The sequence below is a fragment of the Condylura cristata genome, unplaced genomic scaffold, assembly GCF_000260355.1.
Source record: "Condylura cristata isolate star-nosed mole 26May11 unplaced genomic scaffold, ConCri1.0 scaffold00010, whole genome shotgun sequence".
Classification (NCBI taxonomy): Eukaryota; Metazoa; Chordata; class Mammalia; order Eulipotyphla; family Talpidae; genus Condylura; species Condylura cristata.
This window is the reverse complement of record NW_004567111.1, coordinates 6,536,942-6,557,165: the sequence shown is the minus strand read 5'-3', so window position 1 is coordinate 6,557,165 and position 20,224 is coordinate 6,536,942. Positions and strand designations below refer to the sequence as shown.

The following is a 20,224-nucleotide window of genomic DNA, read 5'->3' as shown; positions in this document are numbered from 1 at the left end:
TGTCTTTTTAAAGACTATTTCCTCAGAGTGGTTTTAGATTCACAACAAAATTAAGAGGAAGAGTTTAATTCACATGTCTACCTCCTGACCCTACCAGTTTTCACATCTCCCACCAAAGTGAGACATTTGTTCTATTAATGGCTCTACATTGACATCTTAATACCTAAAGGCCAGAGTTTACTTAGAGTTCACTGTTGGGGTGTGCTTTCTGTGGGTTTGGACAAATGTAACATGTAGCCATACTTGGATATCACAGTGTTCTCACTGGCCTGAAACCCCTCTGTATTTCACCTTTTCATCTCCTCCTCCCTTCCCCAACCTATAGCTCCACAGATCTTGTAAGTATCTCCATAGTGTGGCCTTTTCCAGAATGTTATATCATTGAAGTCATACAGCATGTAGCCTTTTCATATTTCTTTCAGTTAGTAATGAGCTTTTATGATACCTTCATATCTTTTTGTGATCCAATAGATAGGTTCCTTTTTATGCTAAATTATATTCTGTTGTCTGAATAGATCCATTTATTTAGCCATTCACCTCTTCAAGAACAGTATCGCTTACTTCCAAATTTTGCCAGCTATGCAGAAAGCTGCTATAAACATCATTGTGCACTTTTTGTATGGACATGAGTTTTCAGCTCCTTTGGGCAAATACCAAAGTATGTGGTAAGAAACTGTGTAGTTCTGTGAAAAATATAAACCTGTACTGAGGGGCCTAGGGGTTCTTGGCTTTGGTGAAAGAAAGAATTCACACAAGAGTCCAAGTGGGTAAGTTAGCAATGAAACTGATTCTGGTGAGAGAACACACTCAAGAGTGTGTACAGATTCCAAAGAGAGTCACATCTTGGATCTTGAGGCTGCTGGGATTTATATGCATACGTGTATATGTATGTGCGTCTGTATATGTGTGTGTGTGTATATGTGTGTGTGTGTGTGTGTGTGTGTGTGTGTGTGTGTGTGTGTAACATGTATCTGCTTAGTTTGAGAGAGGAGGGGGTCACAGATGGGCTGCTAAGCGGGTTTTGGCCAGTTTTGTTTAACAACACCATTGGGCCATAACAAGCCTGTTGGTGAAGGAAGATAACAGAGTTTCCCATAAAGGCACCCCGAGGGCCAGTGAGATACAGGAGCTGAGCCAGTGGGGTGGGTCACCTGCTCTGGAAGGTGCACTTGTCCAAGATACATGTCCAAGGCCAGAGTTGCTGGACGATAGGTGGGGCTGGTGCAGCTGTGTTAAACGCTTCCACCTCAGAACCCTCTCACATTCCCTTCAGCAATGAGCCAGAGCTGCTGTTCTCCCCCTCCCCAGCGATGGGGATCAGTGTTCTGGCTGTTGGCCGTTCTGATAGATGTGTGATGAAATCATTTTAATTTGCATTCTTCAATGACATGTGAGATGAGGCACCTCCTCAGATGCTTACATGCCAGTTGTTGTCACTGGTGAGGTCTGTTAAGGTTTTCCATTTGGGTTATTTGTGAAGAGTTCTTTGCGTATTTTGGATAAAGGTCCTTTATCAGATATGTTCTTTGCAAAGTAAAGCCACTCTCTCAAGTGGCTTTTTCATATATTTAAAATGCCCGACATTTACTGTTATTAACAGTGGGTGCCTCACAATCCAGTTGTTAGGAATCTGTTCCGATACCATATGAATTCTTAATGCCGATGAAAGCAAAATATTTTCTTTTACATTAGTAGGGATTACTTCTGATAGCTTTGAGTTTTTTTGGTTTTGTTACTCTCTGTACTTAAATTTTCCATTACGATTACAAATTTTTGTCTGTTCTTCTGTGTACATTCTGAAACCAAGAGAAAGTCAGTAAAGGACTGTGGTTTGCTCTCATTAGTCAAGCTAAGTTACCAGAAATGCCCTTTTAGATGAAATATTCACTCACTTCACAAGTATGATGAGTGGGAGAGGGTAGACCTGGTTAGCTTATATTTCCACGCTTCCAAGAAATATTGATGTTTCATGATGCAAGCTATGGTAGCCTTCAACTGCTGGCCAAAAAGCAATGCTCTTGCTTCAGAACTGCCACAGCAATTTACTGAGAATTTAAAGCATCAGCCCCAAGGGTGGGGAAGCAGGCACTCTAGAGCATTATTGGCTGTAGCATACATTTCTGACTGTGCATTGAAACGGGAGTGAGTGTGTGTGTGTGTGTGTGTGTGTGCGCGCGCGCGCGCGCATGCACACTAACCTAGAAAGAGATTTCTAGTTCAAAGGATACCCGCCAGGTGCGCACACTTTATGTTTTCCTCCAAAGCAGATATTACACGTCTAGGTGTATAGCAGACTGCTGTGTCCAGTAGTAAAGGCAGGCTGGGGACCCTTACGACAGTCTCATGGGGAAGCAGTAACTAAATTACGGTATAGTTAGTAGTAGCAATTCTATAAAATAGAGCATTAGCTATTAACATAAAATGCATTTATAAGTGTAAGTATGCATTTATTGAAATGGACACCTGCGTGATACTGAGTAAAAGTTGAGGTGACTAAATATTACTGGTCTAAGCTATAAAAATTTGTATCTATGTGTTTATGTAGCAATACATAGGAAAATCGTCTGAAAGGACTTGTCAAAATAGGTAGGGCAGTTGTTCTCGTAGATGGGAAATTAAAAGTGTTTTTCATTTTCCTCTTAACCTGTTAATCTATTGCCAGAGATTTTGAAAAATCATACTGTATTACTTAATTTGGAAAAAGGAGAAGAAATGTATTTTGTTCTTGGAGAAAAGATTTCTGTATTGTAAAGGGTAACAGAACTAGGCATCTGTAAAAGCCAGGAATAAGGAATTAGAGCTTGTAGCTCAACAGATCAGGATAAACTCTTTAACACTAACATCTAAGAGAACTAACGCTTGCCTGTCCAAACGTCCCACGTCGCCAGAGGTGTTCAAATGCAAGCGTTTGGTAAGATGGTCAGGGAAGTGATTGAAGCAACAGATGTTTTGACATTTTGCCCTGAACTCTTGATTGATGAGGTTTTTAAAAATGGGTAGAAGGTTGAACAAGGGGACTTGAAAAGCCTTCCTGATTCTCACGTCTGAATTCAAAGGGGGTTGTGTTTCAACTCACTTGTGGAAATGTGACTAAGAAGACAAATAGCGTGAGAAAATGCATGTCAGCTATGACCTTCAAATATCCTCTAATACAAAACCCTCGAACGCACCCGGGGACTGGCGGTGGCGGCATGTCCTACAGCTCCTCGCGGAGGGGTAGCTGCGAGGAGGAGGGGTGACTCTGGGCTTGCCCGGAGATGAGACCATGAACTGTGCTTCTGCGGGGCTCACAGAGGTGCTCAGTTTCCCAAACAAAGCGATAGAGAAAGCCGGGGCCCCTGCGCTCGGCTGGACCTCACCTGAGTCTTCAGAGCTGCTGGCGGCGGGTGTGCCATGTGTTTTCAGTGGATCCCGCAGATGAGCTTCAGGAGCTCTGGAATCATTATCAAGCATTTTGCAGTGCACCAAGTTTAGACACAACCTGGATAAAACACTCAGAAGCACGTACACACACATCCGTACTTACCAGGAAAGTCACCACAAAAAGGAGAAAACTGCAGAGTCCCGTGCTGTTTCGTTGCCACTGGGCTTTGCAAAGCGCCTCACTGACGGCCCCTCGGCCGCCTGCAGCCCAGCGCTTGCATCAAGCGCTGCCTGCAGCCTTTGACAGACGTTTGCCCTAATTATTGTATTTTCTAGTGGTTTATTAATACTTGTGCGATAGGTTCATGAATACAGTAAACCATAGGAAAATTCGGGTTAACACAACAAGTGTTTGTCCACAGACCCTCAGCCACAATAAATAGTGCTTGAACTGCAGTCTGCACTGCATGACCCTGGTCAGGCTCCTGAAGGAGCACCAAGGGAGAGCTGGGGGTGGTGAAGCCCCTGCGGTCAGCACGGCACCCAGTGGATTCATGACGATGAGCGAACGGTAATACACGCTGGGTATTTTTGGAATTTTGCATCTTCAGCTTCATCCCCAGCAAATGTTGTCAAAAAGGCGGGAGATGGAAGCCACTCAGCGCACTACTAGAGCACAGCCTGCAGCTAGTTACTGCCATCACCCGCTTACCAAGGGCTCGTCCTCCTACCCGCCAGTGTTGGCCAGAAGGGCGGCATTTGCCTTCCGAGGGCACTTTTGCTCCCCAAACTCCCACAGTCGACTCTTCAACCGAGCAAGTTTCCTGCCCTGCAGGCCTGGCTGCCGGAGCCGCGGGCTGTGCAGGTGGCCTCACTGGCCATCTGCTCTCCCCGGGCCCTCACCTACTCCCCCACTCCTCCACGTGCTGGCTGAATGCTCCTCCCAGCACCCCTTGGCCCAGTGAGCCCCCACCCCATTTTTGTGTGAGTAGAGTAGTGTTGGTGAAATGGAACAGCTGGGTCCTGGGCACCGCCGTCGTTGCTGGGGGTCAACACCTGGCCCCGCTGCTGGCGGGGAGCTGTGCAGTTGTGCCAAGGTGCCCCCGCGATCTGGCCCGACTCCTGGTGTTTCCTTTCATGGCAAGAGCAGCCCTCAGCAGCCACTCAGCCAGTGAAGTGTGCTGGTTGGGGGAGCGGCCCCCGGTATCTGCTCCCATACACGTCTAGAACAGTTCAGTGCATAGCTCTAAGAACTGAGGCGACGGCATTAATTTTCTGAACTCACAGAACCAGACCGTTCCGGGCTGGAGTCCTGGTGGGGTGCTGGCTGGCCCCCACGCGCCCTTTGCTCTGGCGGGCGGCTGCGCCCGCCTGCCTCTGTTGTGTCACAGAAGCTCTGCGGGTTTTCCTTCCCATCTTCCTCGAGCATCTGGGTTTCTCCAGACCGTACCTACAAAACAGGAGCCGTTTCTGCCCTTCCTGCCCTTGCACGCACCGGGACCTGGGCAAGCAGGCTCTGTGCGCTCTCTGCGCCTCTGGCTCGCCCCCGAGCCCCCACCGCCCCCCTGACTTGGCCTGTCCAACTCTGGGCTCCTCACCTCCCTCCCCCAGTGTCTCCAGCTTGTCAACACTTGCTGCAGCTGTGGGCGGGAGAGTAGGAGCCCCGCTGCGTCTATCCAGGACTCGGCTTTTCCTTATTGTCTCATTCGCTCTTCACGGTGACCTTGCGTGTTAAGTGGAAACTGAGTCTCAGAGCATTTTTACTGACAAGGAAATGAAATACAGGTGAGGAGAGTAAGCGGTCTGCTCCATCTTGCAGGCTCTCACAGGCAGGATTGGATTCTGAGCCTCCCATACTGAGTGAAGAACCTTCCACTGTCCGGTATTTTAATAGAATCAAAGGCAAAATTTGTCACCCTCTGGTATCCGGAAATGAGCCTGTTCTCCCTGACGGTCTTTACTTAATTTAGTTTTCTAACGCCTACTGAGGTTAGAATCTGGATTTCTCTGGCATCGTAGCAGCCTGTATTGAAGACAGCAGATGGTTCAGCGAGTGGTTTGAAAGTCTCCGGTGCTGTTCTGTGTGGACCTGTACTTGTCCTGTCCTGGTGTATCAGGCTGTTGACTAAATGGATTCATATTCTTGATCCCCACAACACAGCCACTGCTGATGACTTGACACTTTTGCAAGTTAATAAAGTCCACACACTTGTAGATAATACATTGAAAGTTGGAGAAATATTTCTTGACCTGTAAAACGTGATATAATGCTTGAAGTTTAAAAAGAGCCCTTAAAATATTTATCATTTAATTAATGTGGAAAGTCATGTCTTGTCACTTTTCCTTTTTATTGTTAAGTGTTGTCAACAGAGACAAATTCATCTTAACTTAATTAAATTCAACCAATAAATTTCACTGAATGGGACTGTTTGTTTCTCTTCTGCCAAACAAGACTTGTTTAAGGCGCCTTGTGATACACACTCCATAAGAAAAATAAAACGCGGAGACTCTGTGTGTACGTAGTGGTCCTGGAAGCTGCGAGACGCCGGTGTCAGGGTGAGGGTGCGCGGGATCTGAGGCCGGCGAGCACTAGGCGTCGTCGGGAGAAATTCATAGAAATTTCGCCTCTGGTAGGCACGGGAATCACGAAATCCATTTCTGCGAGGTGATCATATCCCAGCTCTGCATTTAGCTTTGCTGTCGCCACCCCCCTCGTTGTGAAGTTGTTTTTCTGTTTCAGATTGCTAAATGGCACTCCGCCTAGACTAGACCCTCTTGTTGAGATGTTCTCAGCTTGACCGGGTGCCAGAGAAAAAGCGAGACTCTGTAGGGAATGGAGTTAGCTTGCTCACGAGGGTGAGCAGAGAACCATCTCGATAGCGGATGGAATGGGGGTACTTCGCTGACCTCCCTGCCTGCTACTCAGTTTGCTGAAGGTTAAAAACACCAGGAATTCTGCCTCAGTCCGGTCTCAGCTCTGGGAGTTTTCTCTTCTGACAAATAAGCTGTTTTCAGTCACGTTTGTTATCACCAGTGTACAGTTTTGCTATTTATGTCTTTTATAAATTAGCGCTGCATTTTACTCAGGGGAGAGTACAAAGCACACCATTGATTTATACTAAAATCACAAAACTTATGAAAATGATGTTTGAAGTGAAGATGATGGCGTTATAAAATTATGTTCACGACAGTTTGGACATAAGAGTAGTAAAGAAGTGAGTAGAGCAGGACCAGGTATTGTTAGACCCTGAGTAACCGTTACCCCCAGAATCATCTTTAGGTACCAGAGTGACTTAGGACCTTTGTTCTTTTTCTTTTCGTGTCACTTGTTATCTCTGCTAGTTTAGCTTTTTCCAAACATGCTAACTCAAGAGATAGCTTATCTTTGTCCATTCTGGCTGCCCTCACAAAAACACCATAGGCCCCGTGGCTTGCACAATAATACGTGAAGGCTGGGAAGTGCAAGATCAAGGCCCCGGCAGATCCCAGTCTGGGAAGAGCCCACTTCCCTGTGATGCCATCTGTCTGCTGTGTCCTCACCTGACTCCAGGACAAGGGAGCTCTGTGGGATCTTTTCATAAAGACCCTGGTCCCATTCATGACCTAATCACCTCCTCAGAGCCCCCACTTGTAAATGCCATCACATCGATCTGGTTCGAAAGGAAAGGAGAGGTAACATCAAATAAAGTAAGCTTGAAATCTTGAATCCTTGCCAGGCTAGAAAGAACCTGAATAGTCTTGAACTCTTGGCTAATCTGTGACATTTTATAAAGGGATGGTTCAGTGGGTTTCCATGTGAATGATTTCTACTAGCTTTGTCTTAATTTAGGAAGTATTAGAACATGAGTGGTCTTGTGTATCCATAGACCATACACAGTAAAATGCCATTAGGAATTGTTGACTTGAGAGAGCACTTAACAATGGTGAGATTTTGAGTAAACCTCTTACAGTGAAAAAATGTAAACTAACCCCATCGACCGTAAAATAATTTTCCCATTGTATCTGGAGAGGAAAATTGATTTTAAAGGATGTCTAATAGATTAATTAAAAACATTATTCTGAAAACCCCTTTTTTGATCCACTGAGAGAACAGCTTCCAAATACCTCAGGTGTCAGGCCAAGTGGATCCAATAGTTTTGTTTTGTTTTAATGTAATACTTTCACATTATTTTGTGCCTTTTTCCATCTCTGGCGTCCCATCACCAAGTCACCAGTGTGCCATCACCAAAGTCCAGAGCACTTCCTCCTCCCCCATTTTTGATCCCATCCCCCACTCCACCCCTATAAAATGTCTCTGGTATATAGCTGTTCATTATTATTCTCCCCACTCCACCCCCAGTCCTTTATGCTCCTTCTGTGAGTGAAGTCATCCTGTATTTTTCTTTTTCTTTCTGGCTTATTTCACTTTCCAGCTCCATCCATGTTGCTGCAAAAGGCATGAGTTTATCTTTTTTGATTGCTAAGTAATATTCTATTATGTACATGGACCACATCTTTTTAATCCAGTCATCTACTTTTGGGCATGTGGGTTGGTTCCATGTCTTTCCTGGATCCAATAGTTTTTTATGCTGTTGAAAAGAAATCTTGTAGAATATAAAGGACATTCTACCAGCTTAGTCTTCTGTTCACTAAATACACATGTGTTTTGGATATTCTGTTGCAGGTATGAGAAAGTGCCAGTCATCTTAGTTGGAAACAAAGTGGACCTGGAAAGCGAGAGAGAAGTGTCATCCAGTGAAGGCAGAGCCCTTGCTGAAGAGTGGGGCTGCCCCTTTATGGAAACTTCTGCCAAGAGTAAAACCATGGTGGACGAACTCTTCGCAGAAATCGTGAGGCAAATGAACTATGCCGCGCAGCCGGACAAAGACGACCCGTGCTGTTCTGCATGTAACATACAATAGCATTTGAACACGGCTGCCCTGCACAGGGAGAGCTCACAAGAGGCACGCGAACCTTGCCCAGTCAACTGGAGTTTGCAGCGTTCGTGGTGTGAATCTGCAGAGAAGTAGAGCCCTTCTTCAGAACTGAGCAGTGATTGTTGAGCTCTCTGAGCAACATTGGGTTTGGTAGCCAGTTTCCACCATTGTCCTCAGTCTCTCCACACCTGCAACTTGAAGGCTTAGCCCATTGATCTACAGGGTGATCTCCTCTGAAGCTGTGACGGCCTTGGTGCGGAGTCGACAGAAGCAACTGTTGCCTAAGTTCAAAATCATCCTGAGAGAGAAACCAGAAGAATTGTTTTGACCACTTACAATTAGCGTATTTTGTTGTCTTTAAGAAGTTAATAACCAGTAAAGGAGAAATATTTTCCTACGAGAATTCTGAATTCAGGAACTGAGGTAGTGCTTCTAACCGATGACACAAAGAGCTGACCAGCCAGCAGTATCCGGGGAGAGATTCTTTGCTCGGCTCACACATTTCTGTTTCTCAAAATCGATGCTTGCTTGTAGATGTGATCCTCACTTTGACGCGGGACTAACTCATGCTCCACTCAGCAGGTGGGCTGAAAGGGCAGCCTGGTGTCAGGTGTGCTAGCTCACCTGCTTTGCCACAGAGAACGGAGGCTCGCACAGGGTTGTTCTGAATTAACGTCCCAGACCCACCCTCTGTTCACCAAGCAGGGATGGTCTTTGTGTTACTTTACTGAACAAGAAGGAAGCAACTGTGATGAAAAGAGATTGCCTAGCCTTACTATGAGAACGGTCTAGTAGGTGAACCAGCACCATCACGTAAGGAAAATGAAGCCATGTTGCATCCACATGTTCCTGTTTGCAGAAACCTCCCGGGACAGTGCAAATAGCTTGCATTTTTACGTTTGTGAAAGCAGCAAATTCCTTCTTGCCTTTAAGGGCTGTGGTTGTGGTGTGATTTCTGCTTTCAAAATCAAGTTTGCTGTGACAGAGCTTTATGACAAGCCTTTGAAATATTGAATAACCATGTGAAATAATTTGGGCTGAAGAGTAGAACACAAATTATAGAGTGGAAGGTGAGGGACTAAAAAAAAAAAAAAGAGAGAGAGAAAGAGAGGAAAAAGAAAAGAAAGCACCTAACCTTTTATCTTTAATTTTCCTGGAGAATTAGAGAGAGATTTTCTTATAACAATTTTGCCCTGATTACTGAAGTGGCTAGTAAAGCTAAAGTGAGCATTTTGCTTTAAAAAGGTGCTCAAGCTCTGACACTTTTGGTTTTGCAGCCGTGAAGTATTTATCATTTGCATGACGAATGGCACAGAAAAACCCATTCCTAAATTTTACTGTCCAGTGTAGAAGGGTCCACAGCCAACTTCCGAGCTGGGAAGGCTGTGGAGAGGATCTTGCACCCTCAGAACTGCAGCGGCACTGAGGCCGGTATCTACACACCACCCCACATTCTGCTGGTTCACACTCTTGTGCAAGCAGCCTGCAGTCTTGCGTGTGTCACCGAGAGAAGCGTGTGTTTGTGCGTGCATGTGTGTTTATCGTCCCTAAGAATTTGGCACAAATCCGAAGCTCATCGCCTCTAAGGAGAATGTGTATTGCAGAATGGCGTGTTTCAAAAGCATTTCTTTTCAATTATTTCAGTGTCTTCTATACATGATTGAAATCACTGGTAGCCCCCAAGTGTTTGATAAACCTGAGTCAAGTTTAGAGGATAGAAAAAAGGTGGTTTGTACTCTCATAGATGAGAAAAGAGACAGGTGGGTAAAACCAGGCTGTGGTTGCCCAAAGTCTTTGAATTGTTAATATCCACATTCTTCAGTATAGATTTTGAAGTCAGTCCCCAATGATGATGCCCCTTGGTTATGGGACAGAACACCCTAACCAGTTTGAAACAGTTCATTATGTTAAAGTTGATTCGACTCGGAGCTATGCAGAAATCAGATTCAAGAAATGTGATCTAGCTACTGAAATATATTTTGTCAGTGAATTAGGTTGAGTTTTGAAGCCTCTATCCTATCAGAACGATGCTGGCTTTTTTTTTTTTTTTAATTCTAGACTTGACAGAAATTTATGACAACTAAGACTACATATGTAGAAACATCTGTAACATTTGACAACTAAGACTACATATGTAGAAACATCTGTAACATTTTAACATCCTGGATCGCTATGCAGATAAGAAAAATAAGTTCGATAAGAAGAAAGGTTTGGCAAAACAAGGTAGAAAAGTTTATCTGCCACTTTGGGTTCTCCGGAGAAGTGTGTGTCAGGCAGTGGGGGATGACTTTTCCTGGAAAGGGGTGAACAGCAGCCACTGGGGCCACCTCAGCAGTCTCCCTGCACTACCCTGCATACTCAGGGTCAAGTGGGGAGACACCCAGAAACCAGAAATGCGGGGATCCTCTTGTGCTCTTCTTCCCTTGGGGATTTCACCTGGTCTGCAGGTAATTCCACTAGAAGGGAAGCGCTGGTTGAGATGAGATCGGAAGTCTAGGAACAGGCCAACTCTGTGGGGGCACCTGAAGCGAGACCCCAGCAGAGCGGTGACGTGGGCGCTCCCGGCCTGGTCAGTCTGGAAACTAGAGAAGTGAAAGTTTTCCTAACATGCCTTAAAAATGTTATGGTTTGATCCAAAGACCCACGTTTTCTTTAGCTCTTGTGAAGGTTTCTTTCATTTGTTTTGTCTTTTACTTTCATACAAAGGCAGCATTTTTTTTTTTTTATTGTTTGGGGGGTTTCGTTTATTTATTATTTTTTTTTTTATCTTGGCAATTCTTGGTTTCTTTCCAGCCCCGAGAGTGATTGTGACTGATGCCTTTCATGTTGCTCAACTTTTGCAAAACAAGCAGCATTGGGTCAAAAAAGGTTACATCCGATCTTCCCGACACTTCTGGAAGGTGCTGTGATGGTTTTCTCCTGCGGCTTAGGGATTCAGGAATGAACTTTGGTCTCCAGTCGCTGGGGTTGCGCTCTCTTTTCGGCGGTAAAACTACTGATACTTGCTTTTCTATATATATATATGTAAAGAAATGCTGCCTCAGGATGTCTGCTCTTTGTCTTCGAGAGTTTCCAGTGAGGGGTGTGTGTGGGTGTGGGCGTGGGCGTGGGTGGGTGTGGGCAAGTGTGTATCTGGTTTTTCATCATCGGTTTTTTCAGTTCATTTTGCATTTTCTCCTTTTCAGTAGTCTTGTGTTAGTACCGAATAAGCTTTAATTGTCTCCTTAGCCAATCCAACATTAAAGACTCTGGGGGTCTTTTTTCTTTTCTTTTTTAATTAATGTGTCATCACGAATCTATTAAATCTTGATCAGGATTTCAAGAATGACCGCAGTGGGTTTTGGAAACAGACTTATCATTATTGATTTGGGGTTTCCCAGAGATAAATATAGTTCACAGTTAATTGTTGAGCTCTAATACAACTGACCATTGAAAATTGAACAACAGCCTATTGTTTTGTAACAATGTCAGTTGTTAAACCTTGACATTTCAATTAAAACATGAATTGTGGTTATAACTCAATGCAAATTCAACAGTTGTATTTGGAGTTAAATTATTTTAACAAATAAATTTATTTAATGAAACTTCCTCCAGATTTTTTGGTTTTGTCTTGTACTGTTCACGAGATGTAACCGTCATATACAAAACTATTAAAAATGGCCATAAAACAAATTTAGTAATCTTCATTACAGAAATATTTAAGCCGAATTAAGTTGCAGTTTCTATCAGAAGGGAAGTTGGCAGATCATTTTCATACCCATTAAAAATGGAAATGACACAAAAAAGACCATAAAATCAGTGATTATAAATATAAATTTAATCTCTGCATCAACAGTGTTTTTAATTTCTGACGACAGCTGGCTAATGTGACGTGTCCATGCTAATGTGAACAGAATTATTCTAGAGAATGAGCATTCGTCAGCAGTTGCTTTCGAGCCCACTGTCACAAAAATGTGTCCATATCCTCCTAGTGACGGCGTGAGGCTGCCTGACACTCCAGGCCTTGAGGGTTGTAAGGTACCAGACTCTGCGGTTGCACTCTGCCAGGCTGCCTCCCTGCTTGCTGCCCCAGGCCCTGCGAATGTAGACAGGTGCCCTCCATCACTCCCGGCCTTCAGCTGCTCCGATAAGGGGCCCTTTCATTCCCCAAGCCGCTTCAGCGGTGCCGTTTGGTTATGTTGCCCTCAGACTCTGTTGAAATGCCCTGGCAACATTCCATCCGTTTAGAAGCTTCATTGTTTTAGAATATAAGAATAATTTGAATGAATATAACAGAGGCACTGTAGACAGAATCTCAAATATTTAAAGGAAAATGTCCCTGTATTTTAGAACAAACGACTGCTAGTTAACTGCATAATTGCATCGGAAGCTCGTAAAGTGCTGAAACATATCAAATCTTAATCGCAATTAGGAGAATTTCTGTGTGCCTGAAAAATAGTATTTTGAGACTCTGTGTACTATTTTTTGATTGTTAAAGACCCATGAAAGAAAATGCAAATAGCTGAAGGAATCATAAGGTGTCACCCAAGGGGGAACTCATCTGTCCTCTGGTACCTGTGAAGTAGAGGAAATTGTCACAGATCCCCTAAAAAGCTCTAGGGATGATTTCTTAAAGTATCTGTGTCACCACGTGACTGCTAATGAGACCTAGTGACACTGTATTTGTTAAATGTATGATATGTGGTTTTACACTTTTTCAATATTAACTAAGTTTTGTTTCTGTTTCGATACTTCCCTCATGGCTCCTTTCCTTAAAGTAGTAGGTTTCTGAAAGGTTTGCTGCTCCCACAGGTAAGGTGGTATGTTATTTCTTTCTGTACTTACAACAGTCATTTCGTGTTCCCTTGCAAAGACAACTCACAGCTGCTTAGTGGAAAAAACGTAGAAAACTACTGGAAAGAGTTAATACCAAGGCCATTTTTGCATGCACAAGTTAGAAGAAAAAAAAAAAGTCTGCAGAAATGTTACTTGATTTGGTGTATGGGATTTTTTATAAGGTCCTCCCATTTCAAAACTCATATCAAAAATTTCAGTTTTATCATGATGACAATATTATAGTGACAGTCCTCAAGTATGATTTACATTTTTTCCCCTTTAAAGAGCCAGACACTAATGAAAAACAAAGAGAAAAGGAAAAAGCCATCCAATCTCCAAATTCACAAAACAGCCATGTTAACATTTGACATAAATAAATCGCTCCAAAGCTCTGCATTCTTGCATAGGCACTTGGTGGACACAGGGTGATAATCCCCTATTGCAAGAAACTGACCCCTAGAAATGAGCCCAGCTAACTTTAAATCATCTTTTCCCTGCTGCGACTCCTTCCATGGAGAGTTTCTCCGTCTGCCGCAATATGACAGACAGACATACTGACACATACCCCTCACCCTGACGTCTCCCAGGGAGGTGCATTCATAAGCTGCCTTCAGCGGGGGGCGACTTTCCCTACAGTGTGGGAGGCTGGAAGTCCAGCATGGGGGTCTGGTAGGTTTGGTGTTTGAGAACTACCCAGTTTCAGGCTGCAGCTTGATTTCTCGTTAGGACCGCACATGGCGGGAGGGAGAAAGTGGCTTCCCGAGGTCTCCTGTGAGCACTGGCCCCACTGGGCCAGCCATGACTGGCACCTCATGACCAGCCACCTCCCGAGGGCCCGCACTCCTGCTGCTGTCACTGGAGACCAGGCAAAGCAAGCAGTCTAACGCAGGAGTCGTGACCCTCTGCGGTCCCCTTTTCTCTCAAGGTAGATAACAAGCCGCAGCTGGCAAGAGCTCCTTTATACACTCCCTACTCTCAGATCCAGGACCCAGGCTGGACCGAAGTCCCAGGCAGAGATGCCCCTGCCCACATCTTTCTAAAGCCAACAAGACCAGCCTGGGCGTTTCCATCCCAGGAGCTTGAAGGGCCGGTGGATGGTGGTACAGCACGGCCAGGAATCTGCTCATAGCATGAGTCTGCTCCCTGGGGTGGAGCCTCCTTGCTGGAGCAGGCTCTTGTGGAGCTGTGTGGGCACTGGGGAAGTTGGAGGGCATTAGCAAAGTGGAAGGGGGTGGCTGTCTACAGATCAGGTACGACACTGCAGGGTTAGTGTGGGGTCCTTGACCCAGTGAACACTAACTACGCTTCCAGTTTCAGTGAGATTTTTTTTTTTAAAGATTTATTTATCTATGCATACAGAACTGGGGTACAGCCAGTGGTGCAGGGGTGGCGAGAGCAGAAACAGTGGGGAGCAGAACAGGCAGAACGACAAAGCACACTGCTGAGGGGAGAAGCGGGAAAGCAGTAGAGGTCTGCTGAGCCATGTGGGTCACCTCCGGGGCTGGGTCACCTCCAGTTCTGTATGCATAGATAAACTCACACTGAAGCTGCCATGGCTCCGCTTCCCTTCTCAGTGCAGGGCTCCAACCTGCTGCACCACCAGGGAGGGCCCTCAGTGAGATTTTAGTGAACATCAGTCCTGGGAAGTCTTTTCTCCCCTACAAAGGAGGGGTGAGTGATTTGCACATACTGAGAACAATTGAAGTAAATCATAATTAGTGGCAAGCCCTGATGCCAAGAAATGATAGACTAATCGTGGGAAGACAATAGAATTTCTGTGCAGGAATCCCTAAATCTGAGGAAGACAATATGAACCAGAGCAGCAGGGGCTTTGTGCAATTGGTGCTCAGCATGAGGGCAAGAACGGCCTCCTGGTTGAGAATCCAAGAGTCCTGGCCTCGGCAGACCTGCAGGGATGCGCTTGCAGGGGACGTTTGTTTTTCTGGGTAAATTACCCCACGTTTGTTCTCACACCATGAAGCCTCGGGGTTTAAACCATGAGGTATTTCAGTCTGCAGAATATGATTCCAGAGTCAAAAATGCCTGGAAAACCTTGCATCATCTCACATGGGAGAAAAGCCTCCAAGATTTTTGCTGATGTTTCCAGAACTAATCTGACCCTAGGACACTTTCCTTCATTTAATACATTGGAGCACATTTTGGAACAAAATTTGGCAAATTTTATTTAGATATTTGTCCTCCAAACCCTGCTAGTTCCTAATGATCCTTCAAGATCATTGCCCTCTTATCTTTTCCTGAAGGATGTGTTAGCCTTCATCTGAACAAATATTATCTGACATATTAGCACATCGGTGGCTTAGAAAAGTGTGATTAAAGGTAAAAGGTACTAGAACTGAACAACATAGATGCCCTAGTCACTCACTTCTAATTACATTTGGATGGGTTCTCTGTTGCCATGGAAACCGTCTATGCTTGGGAAATTTGGGAGGCAGGGATCTCCTCCAAGTTTCACAGTTCTGCATCTGAAAGAAATTTCTTGTTCTATATATGAGTTTAGAAACTATTCTACAGCGTTCTGTTTGAATAACCTGCAGACAAAGCTACTGTCAGTTACTCAGGCCAGGTAATACAAAAAGCATTCTTTGTTTTTCTTAGTTATAATTTTCCCATTTGTGACAAAAATGACTACAAATTCTTTGAATAAGGAACTATCTTCTCTACTTCCTCTAACTTGATCGATTCATCAAACTTTGAGTCCAGTATGGTAGCCATCTCTGCCTGTAGCTATTTTTTTTTAAGATTTATTTATTCATACAGAACTGGGGTACAGGCCAGAGATGCAGAGGGTGAGAGGATTCACCAGAGACAGAGTGGGGAGCAGAACAGGCAGATCGATGAAGTACACTGCCGAGGGGAGCAGCGGGCGGGTCAGGAATGGTCTGCCGCGCCATGTGGTCACCTCCAGGGCAGACGGGGATCGAACTCATGCAGAATTGGCTTAAGCTTCTTAGTGCAATGCTTTAACCCGCTGCACCACCAGGGAGGGCCTGTAGCTATTTTTCAACTCAAAGTTAAAATAGAATTCTTCAGTAACACCACTCAAATTTCAAATCACACTAGTCACATTAGTGCACAGTATAATGTATATGAACATATATATTGCACAATGAAAACAAAAGTTCACATCCCTCACCACATATAGTTACAGCTGACTTTCTTGTAATGAGAACCTTTACATCTGCTATCTTAGCAACTTTCAAATATACAATACAGTGGTAACTAAAGTCACCACACTGCACGACAACCCCAGGACTTAACTTACTGAAAATTAGAAGTTTTGACCTTCCCCGAATCTTGAAAGTCTTAATAATTGTGAAGAAGGTTCTCCACATGTATGCACTGAGTACCTCAAGTTGGGTAACCAGTTCTGCTGTAAGAGGTGAAGAGGAATGTTGAGCTTTGGTCTTCCCTTCCCTTGTGATTGTCCCTAAATCCCTTTCCTATAATCTGTAGAGGATAAGGAAGAATGATTGGCACAGGGATAAAATTCAGGAGTTAGAAATTTTTAGATTATGTCATCAGGGACCATGATCAGGAATTCAAAGAACATATGTTGCCAGAAATTCTGGAATCCTGAAGCAAGAAGCCCATACTTCTGATATTAAGGGAAAGTTTGGGCTCTCTTTGGACAGGTGTTTTCTAATATGGGTTCTATATTGCCCTTATGAAACCTTGCCAGAGCCATGGTTCAGCTTTAACCTGATGTTATTCACCAATCACTCATTTCTTTACTCTCCATCATTCTTTTGACAAATGGGAAGTATTTATCATATACAAGACACTGTGCAGGGTCTAAATAAAAATTTATATGACACACACCGACTGTTGCCATCTGGAAAGTTATAGGCCGCAATTAACCCAACATTAACAAGCGGTACAGGAGGACAGTGGAATCAAATCAGCCTGAGTCTCGTCAAGGATTTATTAGCTACTCTCCAAGTTTCCATGGTCACATTAACACAAAAAAGAGAAAACCAGGATAATGTAGCAACGATTTTGGATGGCTTTACACTGTTATAAAGGAAAAGCTTTCTTCCAAACCAAATTTTGCTTAGACATTTTTTATAAAAAGACATAGCAACAGAAGGAAAAAGGTAGCACATATAATAGTATTAGTTATTATCATAGCAAAAACCAACATCATTTCCACTTCTCTTGGGAGTTCATCAACTGAGGTCTTTTTCTGAAATGTTGTATTCTCAGGTGTCCCCGGGTTGTGTTCCATGAGCTTCGACGGTCCAGGAATCCACCCAATGGCCCCTATAACCCTCTGTGGTTATATCCTGCGGCCTGATCCGAGGTACAGAAGGCGCTTGGGAGCGTGGGGGCGGGGCACGCGGGCCTCACGGCAGACACCTAGAACGTGGGAGTGTGCGCATGCGCAAGTGTGCTCACCTGCACCTAGAGGTGCACAAGTGTGCTCACCTGAGCCAAGAGGTGCGGCACAAAGCTGAGGCAGTGGCAGCAGTGAGGACAAGCAGCAGGATGGCAGAAGTGGCGAGACCACGAGAGACTCCAGAGAGAATGCCGGACAGGGAGCAGAAAGCAGACCTGGGAAATTAGCCCTGTGGATAGAGTTTTACATGGTGAGACCGAGCTTGCCCTGTGAGAAGGCCCCAGACGTTCAGCAGGAGCAGAGGGGAGACTCGGGCCTTTGGGTGTAACTCCTGGATAATACTTGAGAGCTATTCATCCCTTTGTGTGTATTTCTTTTTTTTTTTTTTTAAAGATTTAGTTATTTATTCATACAGAACTGGGGTACAGGCCAGAGGCTCAGGGATGGCGAGAGGCTTCACCAGAGACAGAGGGAGGAGCAGAACAGGCAGATCTACGAAGTACACTGCTGAGGGGAGCAGCGGGTGGGTCAGGAGAGGTCTGCCGCGCCATGTGGTCACCTCCGGGGCAGGCAGGAATCGAACTCATGCGGAAGTGGCTTTAGCTTCTCAGTGCTGTGCTTTAACCCGCTGCGCCACCAGGGAGGGCCACTTTTGTGTGCATTTCTAATAAACACAGACTTAAAACAGATAGATTGGGCCCTCCCTGGTGGTGCAGCGGGTTGAAGCACAGCACTAAGCAGCTGAAGTCACTTCAGCATGAGTTCGAGCCCTGCCCCGAGGTGACCCACATGGCACGGCAGACCTCTCCTGGCCCGCCGCTGCTCCCTCAGCAGTGTGCTTGGTTAGTTAGCCTGTTCTGCTCCCCGCTCTGTCTCTGGTGAAGCCTCTCACTGCCCCTGCGCCTTCGGCCTGTACCCCAGCTCTGCTTGCATAAATAAATCTTTCAAGAAAAAAACAGATCACAGAAAAAAGTAAACAGACTTCCTCTGTCCCCTCCAGCTCCTCATTCTGGCATTCCACCACAGGGGTGTATTTGTTGCAATCGGTGAATCAGCTCTGAGCCAGCAGCAGCTCCTAAATCCACAGCGGACATCAGGGCTCCACTGGCCCCCTCTACTATAACCCTATATAGCTTTGCCCTCAGGAAATTCCTGAAGCCCTCTAGCTAGACTTGACCTGAGGTGATCTGGATACAAGAATGATACAAGAATGAGGCAGAAGCAAGTCATTTTGTGCCACAGAAGAAAGTAATCGGTTCCAAGACAGGGGAGTGGAGTTTCAGCTCAAGAGCATTTTCCTTATGAACTCCAAGTCTGACCTTATTTCTAGTCTGGAAAATTATAAATTCTGGTGGAAGGTAGAAATATCCTGGGTAGTAGAAATAATGGTGTGTGGGATAAAGCTAAGAAAATTTCGTTAAAATCTTACTATAGAAGACTAGATTGTAAAGAAATGTCTTGAATATTAAGGTTAGTTGGGCAAAAATATATTGCATGATTTGTTGAAAATCATTTAAAAATGGTTCTTTCTGAAAACCTGTTTACAATGTCAGAATTAAAATAGCAGTAAGTTTGGGGTTTCAGATTCATGCTTTTAAATCCCTAATAAATTGTCCATAAAGATGATGAAAACTGAAAAATTTGCAAAATAAAGATGGATTTCACTAATTGAATTACCCTATATGTTATCATTGCTAAATACGTACACACACAAATACACACATTAACTCAAGGGCAAAATACCAGAAATAACCCCTATAGGGTAAAGGACATATCACCAATATTTAAAACTGTTCTAGACATTTTACTCAGTTCAGTAAAATAGGAAAAATATAGAGAAAAGAAATAGTGGAAATCAAGAGAAAAAATATTGCAAATACATAATCATTGATTTGGAAAACTTGGAAAATAAATTAGAAAATGATCATAACTAAAAATTTTATATATAACCATGTACAATGATGTGCTAATGATGGTCAATTAAAATATAGTAAAGAAAAAATCCCACTTATCATTGCAAAAAAAATGAAAAAACTAAGCACACTTTAATAAAAAAAAACGCCCTAAGAGATGTATAAATCTAGTGAAGGAAACCACAAATTCTATGAGTACCTAAAAGACATCTTGACATAGTATTAGTGGACGATACAATACTCCTAAGATATTATTTTCCATGAATTTCCTAATGCAACATTGGTCAAAATGCCAATTTTAGAAAATTTGATCAAGTGAGGATATAAGCTCATTTGGAAAATAGACAGAAAAGATCAAAGCATGGTCATAATTTAGAGAAATGTTGTGGGGGGGGGAATTAGTATCTTGGGTGCTTGACCCTACTGTGCTCAGGAAAACTAAATTAATTAATTTCACCTAAGTGATGGAGTCTGATGTGTTCGAAAATGTACCAACTCCTAGCGGGGTTATCTTGGGCAAGTGGTTCAAGTTTTCTTAGACTATTTTTTTATCTGGAAAGTCATTACAATTAATTATGTATATTATATACATAACAAAGTATGGTTAGAATTAGAAGAGGTAATTTTATCTCCTAGCAAATTCCTACCACATTTGTTATAACATTATTCAGTTGAACTAGAGTGAGGTGTGTTCCATGCACCAAAACAGGATCGTTTTTCAAACCTTTACAATAAAACTACATTATGAATCTTAATGATAATACCCGTTACTAGTAAAACTGTGGAAAGATGGAACCCAAGGCAAAAAATGGTGCAAAAACAGAGATCAATTTGACAATCCCTAGTGAGTGCTTCAAGCA

General features: G+C 43.9%; 1 protein-coding gene across 1 annotated transcript in view; it reads left to right on the top strand.

Annotated features, from left to right (window-relative positions):
- Window positions 1-11,867, top strand: part of RAP2A (RAP2A, member of RAS oncogene family) — a 33,878-nt gene extending 22,011 nt beyond the window's left edge. Inside the window, exon 2 of the mRNA XM_004680058.2 lies at window positions 8,027-11,867. Coding sequence (XP_004680115.1) covers window positions 8,027-8,264 — 238 coding nt within the window. The 3' untranslated portion in view covers window positions 8,265-11,867. The remainder of the gene's footprint in view (window positions 1-8,026) is intronic.
- Window positions 11,868-20,224: the final 8,357 nt, after the last annotated feature.